Source organism: Salvia hispanica, chromosome 5, assembly GCF_029641045.1.
Source record: "Salvia hispanica isolate PSC_SH4W2 chromosome 5, Shi_PSC_v1, whole genome shotgun sequence".
In the NCBI taxonomy this organism is placed as follows: Eukaryota; Viridiplantae; Streptophyta; class Magnoliopsida; order Lamiales; family Lamiaceae; genus Salvia; species Salvia hispanica.
Window position 1 is genome coordinate 8,455,906 of NC_142696.1, and position 8,082 is coordinate 8,463,987.

The 8,082-nt window shown below is 32.2% G+C and overlaps 1 protein-coding gene across 1 annotated transcript; it reads left to right on the top strand.

Annotated features, from left to right (window-relative positions):
- Positions 1–3,966: 3,966 nt before the first annotated feature.
- On the top strand, positions 3,967–6,315 carry LOC125187059 (putative WRKY transcription factor 21). The gene is made up of 3 exons (XM_048083571.2): positions 3,967–5,247; positions 5,319–5,444; positions 5,932–6,315. Exons 1-3 carry the CDS (start codon positions 4,538–4,540, stop codon positions 6,074–6,076), a joined length of 981 nt encoding a protein of 326 aa, XP_047939528.1. The 5' UTR covers positions 3,967–4,537; the 3' UTR covers positions 6,077–6,315.
- The last annotated feature ends 1,767 nt before the right edge of the window (positions 6,316–8,082 follow it).

Genomic DNA, 8,082 nt, shown 5'->3' on the forward strand with positions numbered 1-8,082 from the left:
CTTGAAAATTTACCCTTGAGCATTTTTTATGATTGCCACATGGCAGCTTATTATTCTTCCACATGTACAAATGATTGGCTAGGAATGGTGGTATGATGTTACTTTAAGAGGTGTTATCATTTTAACACACACTATATCATGTATTTATTTACCTTTTTAAAAAGTAAAATATACCCTGCTAAAAAGTACATATTCCAAACGGAAAAGGTATATAGAAAGATAAATTATTTTTTGAAAATAAAATAATAGTAGAAAATGCATTAAAAAACATAAAGTGTAATACCTTCTTAAATACCTTTTCCCTGGAGAATGATTTTTCATGAAAAGAAGGCAAATATGGTAGTTATAAGATTTTACCTCTCCATAGATGGGGAGGTAAAGATACCTTTTCAAAATGGGAAAAGGTATAATACCTTCTCAAATACCTCTTTCCTTGGAGAATGATTTTTCACGAAAAAAAGGTAAATATGGTGATTATATTAGTTTGCCTCTCCATTTACCTCTCATCTTGGAGATGCTCTCAGTGGAGAGGTAAAATCTTATAACTACCATATTTGTCTTCTTTTTATGAAAAATTATTATCCAAAGGGAAAGGTATTTGAGAAGGCATTACACTTTATGTTTTTTAATGTATTTTGTACTATTATTTTATTTTTAAAAATAATTTACCTTTCTATATACCTTTTCTGTTTGGATTATGTTGCTTTTTAGAAGGATATTTTTCACTTTCTAAGAAGGTAAATACATAATACTCCCTCCGTTCCATAGTAATGGAGACGTTTCTTTTCAGCACGAAGATTAAGAAAAATTGTATTAGGCTAAGTAATGGAAGAGTAAAGTGGAAAATGAAAAAGGTAGAGGGATAAATAGAAAATAAAGTAAGAGAGTGTAAAGTGGGTGTGGAAAAATGTGTTGACTTTTACTAAGCAGGAAAATGACTCTATTATTATGGAACGTATCAAAATGGCAAAATGACTCTATTACTATGGAACAGATGGAGTATATCTTTTCTATATACCTTCTCTTCTTGAAGATGCTCTTAATACAATTTTTCTTAATCACCGTATTGAAAATAAATGTCTCATCTACTATGGAATAAAGGGAGTATGAAATATAACCAAAATAATGGTCGACCAAAAAGTATTTAATAGTAGTACCATTTATTAAGTATATCAAGAAATAAATACTCATCCCTTCGTCCCATAGAAATAGACCTTGTTGGGTATCGGTGGCGCACACCCAACTCCACATTAGTATGATATTGTCCGCTTTGGGCAAAACCCTCACAGTTTTGCTCTTGGGGTACTCCCCAAAAGGCCTCATACTAATGGAATTGGGGTAGCCTATTTATATGCTTGCAACTCTTGTTCATTCTTCGATGTGGGATATGGTTTGCCCTCTCAAACCCTTTAGGATTGACATATGTTTAATACATAATTGGTAAAGTATGAGAGAAGGAGAAAAAGTAGTTGAAATTATATAGTAGATGGTGGGGCTCATAAATGATAAAGTAAAAGAACATGAGAAAAGTGTCACTATAAAATAGATACGGATTAGTTTTATGGGACAGACGAAATAGGAAATATGGCCTATTTCCATAGGACGGAGGGAGTAATATTTAACATTACAAGAAAAATGTAGTAAATGAATAAAATGAAATTGTAGTAGTACTTACTAACTGCATGTCGTTAATTTGAAGAACAAATGTGTGCGTTTAGTGCACCGCAGGCGATGCTGTGGATTTCCCCTCTATAGGGGATCCACTCCCCTATTTCTATAGGATGGACGAAAAAGAAATATAGTATATTTTTATAGTATAGGACGGAGGGAATAGCATATTTTAATATTTTATAATATTTTACACACAAAATAACATTTTTTAAAATTTCGTATAAACTTTCAAATGTGACATCGATCTACTTTGGAACAAAGAGTAATTGGTAATATATTGCTGTTGAAATAAATTACAACTAATAATTTTCATGTAAATTACTCCCTCCGTTTCTTTATAGTTGAGGCGGAACTTTTCGGCACGGAGTTTTAAAAAATGAATGTTGAGTGTGTTAAATAAATAGATAAAAAAGTAAGAGAGATGAAAGGTAAAGAGAATAAAGTATAAAGTGAATAAAGTAGAGAGAATAAAGTAAGAGAGAGTAAATTAAGCGAGAGGAAAAAGTTACCATATAAGGAAATGATTTAACTATGAAGAAACTTCTTGAAATGGTAAAATAACTCAACTATGAAGAAACGGAGGGAGTATATACTTAGAAAATTTATTTCGACAGAGTAGCAAACATGTAGAGCATTAATAGATTAATTAAATCTATATTCTCTAGCTTTGAATAGACGTGAGCAATTGATAATGTGATTTGCTTCATTTATAGGTAGGTATGAAAGCGATGAAAGGAGCTGGACTGATGATTTTGTTTGCTTACTTAAAGTAACACAAAAATATTTACTATAGTTTGCCACTTTGATTATGTTTTCGGAAATAAATTTGCGATGCAAATCTAAATTTAAATAAAGGTAAGTTGCAGGTGAAAACATTTATGAAATTAATTTGAAAAGTAAAACATGCAAAGTAAACATTAAATTCAACTGCAAAAATCATAATTTTAATTGCGCATATCAATTGTTAAGGTATTTTCACCCAATCCAATACATTATAGACTAGAACGACATATTTCCCCAGAATAAAGAGAATCATATTCGAATGAGTTAATACAAAAATAGTTATCGTATTTTCCTTTAAAAAAATACCGAACTATAATTCGAAGCGTATTAATACTGTATAGTAGGAACTATAACTCTGGTCCAAGTAAAAAACAAAAAGGAATTAAAATAGCAATAGATGCCGATCATTAATACAAACCCACCGCAAAAAAATGTCTTAAAAATAAAAATCACTAATACTTACATATTAAAATTTAATAAGTTATTAACGTACTTAAAATAGTAAACAAAATGCATAAATAAAAGAAGTATCTTTGGATATAGCAGTTTCACTTCCCAGCTTTCTCTCTCATACCGAAATAGAAGTATCTGTTTTACATGTTATTTACCTTTTTAATAAAGATAAATATACATAGTATATTTTACACGAACAAAAATAAACTTTATACTTTATTAATTATTTCTAAACTTTATACTCTATTAATTATTTCTAGTCGCTTTATTTATATAAAACTAATTTTCCATTTCATTGATTTCATTATGGTTGTGGTGTTTCTTTAAACATAAGATTTATAGAAATGATGTTTAGTTTCTGAAGACAAATAGGGAGTACTCCTATAAAATAGACAACTAAAAAACTATAAATAAAAAGAAAAATAAATAAGATATAGTATTAAATATATTGATTTTTATCAAGAAAAGGAAAATGTTTCGTTTACACTGGGACAAAGTACTTAAAAATAGAGATTTAAGAAAATAATGTCTCCGTCCCTGAAAAATATGAACACTTTCTTTTTTAGTGCGTCCCTGAAAAATGTGAATTTTCTAATTTTAAAAATTCATTTTCCTCTAATGAGATGAGACTCATTCTTCACTAACAATAATTTAAATTTTTTTTTTAATCTCTCTCTTACTTTACCAATTATACATTAAAACTCGTATAGAACTAAATGTTCATATTTTTCAAGGACAACGAGAATATGAGTTTCAAATCTAAGATTAGAAAAATAATCGAGAGTAATAGAAAAATAGTTAGAGTAATGATAGCTAATAGTGAAATTATATTATTATTATTATAAGTGAATATGCGTAGAAAAATTTATTAGAAAACTAGATTAATTTCAATGAACTGAACAAAATAATAAAATAAACTATTTTTTGGAATAAAGTGACTACAGACTCAATTACAAATCAATATAAGATTGGAGGGGGAGTGTATATAAGTAACAATGTAATCTATTTATAGCTATTTACTTTTATTGTAGAAATCCCAAATGTGATAAATTAATGGGGATGAAGTGAAGGTGACTGATATAAAATTCCTTCATCTCACTCTAGATTTACGCATTTATTGTTCTTTCACTATAAATATTTGCCAGTTTAGCACTACAAATATTTCAAAGATTGCACCTTTTTGAAAATTTGTTTTCTGGGTCGTGTCTATTCTATTCCAAAGCAATGCAAAAATGTCTTCTCTTTCACATCTTTCAATCCCATAAATGTAACACACAGCGGAAAATTCAAAGAATCTAGTTTAATCCACACCATTTTTATGAACTGAAGGTCTTATTCTTTTTCTTGCTTTTTAATCTTAGCCGATGTTTGCAGCTTGATTATCTCCTGACGTTTGATTGATTGATTTCATCTGGGTATTTTGCACTCTGCGAAATGAACCTCCTTTTTCCCATCCACGATTAATTCTTTTGGTTACTGCATTTGGGTTTTCAGTCTCTACTTCTGTTCAAATTGAGTCATCGTGTTTGGAATTATTGTAATTATCATCACATGTCTTGGTGGAAGCTGCCCCTTCTAATTTTGGGGATTAGGGTTTTGGATAATTTCTCTTAATTTGTAATTTGTGGTGATGGAGGAGGTTGAAAAGGCAAATATTGCAGCTGTAGATAGCTGCCATAGAGTGCTTAGCATCTTAAACCAAGCTCAAGATCAAAATTTGAGTAGAAATTTAGTGCAACAAACAGGGGAGGCTGTGCAGGGTTTCAAGAAAGTAGTCTCTCTCCTCAACTCAAGCTGTGGGCATGCTAGAGTGAGAAAGAGCAAGAAATCCCAACCTCCAAACATATTTCTTGAAACCGCCATTCTCCAAAACAATGATTATCAGCAACAACCAAAGCCCCTTCATCTGCTTCAGCAAGAATCTGTATCCAATACCAATAATTATCTCACATTGGGAAACCCTTGCTTGGAATTGAGCTCCCATGGCAAGAATCTCTGCCTCTCGCAGCAAAAACTTCCGCCCAATTACCATTTCTTGCAGCAGCAGAAGTTGAAGCAGCAGGCTGAGCTTATGTATAGGTGTAGCAATAGTGGCATCAGCCTTAACTTCGATAGCTCCTCTTGCACCCCTACAATGTCCTCGACTAGGTCATTCATCTCCTCGTTGAGTGTGGATGGGAGCATTGCTAATGTGGATGGGAGCGCCTTCCGTTTGATTGGTGCAGCGCGGTCTGCTGATCAGGCATCGCTTCATCATAAGAGGAGGTGTTCCGGGAGGGGAGAGGATGGAAGTGTCAAATGTGGAGGAAGTGGTAGTAGATGCCATTGCTCTAAGAAGAGGTGCTTGATTTAGGTTTTGGGTGCATTGAATTTGCTATCTAGTCTAATTTGAGTGATGTTTTTTTACGCAGGAAGCATAGAGTGAAAAGGTCTATCAAAGTTCCTGCAATCAGTAACAAGATAGCTGATATTCCACCTGATGAGTACTCATGGAGGAAGTATGGCCAGAAACCGATCAAAGGCTCCCCTCACCCTCGGTATGGCTTCATAGACTTTTCATGTCTTTGGTTTTATTGTTGGTATGGCTTGATAGACTCTTCATGTAATTGGTTTGATTGTTTGGCCTATTTTGTAGAACGCGGCATAGTATTCTACTATTCTTTGATAGCAATTCAAACTGTCATTACTTAGTTTGTAGTCATAATGTGGTTACGAAATTGCGGATAGAATTATGTTTTGATTTCTTGATGCTTTTGTATACTGGTTGATCCAAATGATTTACCACTTGTTGTTTCCCTCAATCAACACTTCCATAATCTCACAATTTAGGCGTTATGAGTGGTTTTGGTTTCTATGGCCTTGTTGATGTAATGTGGCATTGGCATCTTCGTCTATATTCAAATGGAAAAGTGAATCCATCTCTTGTCTGTTATCTGCAAAGAGTTGCTATTTCATTTTTCTTAGATTCTCATCATTCAACTTAGTTTGAGCAATCTTGAGTGAAATTTTTGGTTGAATCTGCAGGGGATACTACAAATGCAGTACCGTGAGAGGGTGCCCGGCTAGGAAACATGTGGAGCGATGCTTACAAGATCCTGCGATGCTTATAGTCACTTATGAAGGCGAACACTACCACCCGAGACTGCCTTCACAGTCGGCCAATGCATGATTTGCATGGATATTAGGTCCAAATTCATCTTCTTGATTAGACTAGATTGGTTCTGTACATAAGCTGCTTGAGCTGAGGCGGGCCGAGGTGGGAGTCGTCGTTTTGATGGTCTGTTTTCTTCATGGCGTCTAGCTAGGTCTAGACATTGGTAAGACATGAACTCAATCAAGATTTGGTTGCGACTTGTGAGAAAAACTAAATTCCGATCAATTTGAACCGACTATTTTCTCTTTTGATAAGTTTGTCGATTTCTTTGGTAGTAATTTTTTTAAGCTCTATGCTTTTCCTGTTTTCCTTAGCAATTTAAATTTATTTATGGTTATAGTATCGATTAGGGGTGGGTCGATACGATATAAATCGAAAACGTTGTATCGTGTTTCGTATCGAAAATATCAATATGAAAATATTTCATATCGTTATCGTATCGAAAGTTTCGATATATCGAACTTTCGATATGGATAATATCAATATCATTATCGTATCGATATTTCGATATATCGTAAGATCGATACGATATATCGAAATATCGTTATCGTATCGAATACCTATATATAGAAAAATATAATTTCAAAACTGAAAAATAACACAAAAATTAATAAAACTTCAACACAATAAAATAAATAGTATTCTTAATAGGGTTTCATATATATATTTTCTAAATATATGAATAAATTAAATGGATTTGTTTATATTTATAATTTTAAACTTCAACATGTATATAATTTCAATATGTTTCGATATATATGATGTATATCGTATATTCAATATAAAATGCCATATCGAAAATATCATATATTCGATATAAAACGATATATCGCGATATAAGGAAATTCATATCATTATCGTATCGAAAACTTACGATACGATAACGTATCGTATTGAAAAATTACGATATACCGAAAATTCGATAATTTTTTGATATTTTTCAATACGATATGAGCGATATATTAATTTTTAGGTACTTTTCCCCAGCCCTAGTATCGATTGAATCATATTGGGGGAATTTGATTTTTTGAAGTAGTTTATAAAATGGTTTAAAAGTGATCGACGACTTTGGGGGGTTACAGCAAGCCTTGGTTGGGCCGTCCTGAGCACTTGCCGCCCCGCGAGTAGGCGTCCGTTCAGTATATTGGAAAATGTTTTTTTAAAGAGATGGAAAAAATCTAAATTTAATAGTAAACAAAATTCACTTCTCTAAATTATTCTACAGTTTTAATACTACTATTTCCTTATTTTATTTTTATTTTTTTATTCTTCAATTAGTTTCAAAATCGTCTATAAATGTCTCATTCATCACATATTTCCTTCATCAACCATTTATATTCTCATTTGACTCGGTATAAATTTTAAGAAATTGTTTAACTTTGTAAATAAAAATAAGAAAATGAAGTAATGGAATGCGGACCTCACTTTTATGTATTGATTTTATAATAAAATTTGAATGTAATGATTTAGTTGAATAGTAGGGTCCATTTACTTGAAAGTGGAAAAGGTAAATGAGACTTTAATTGCAGATATCCCAAAATGATATATTCTTTCATCGACAGAGAGAGTAATTTTTTTCACACAAAAAAAACTCTATCTCACTCATTTTACTCTCTACAAATTTCATACTTATTATCAAAGTATGTTTGACTCAAGGGAGGAAATGACTCGGTTGCTTGCACAAGCATTGTAAGAAAGAGAGCGGGAAGATGCCGCAAATCCACAGTGAGAAGATGAACACTTCCCATGTTGTTTCTGTATGTGCGGACATTGCAATCATGAATATAAAGGAGAATGAACACAACGAATTGTTTACCCAGTTCGATACAAAGTGTATCTACGTGTGGGGGTGATGCCAAGCCAGGGATTTCACTATATAATTTCAGGATAAATTTACAATGAGGGAGCACCTCTATTTATAAGCATAATAGAGAGCCCTAATTCTAGTAAAACTAGGAAACATATTCCATAAGGAAATATCTTCTATGGAATAAATCAATCACAAGGAAATATATTTCAAG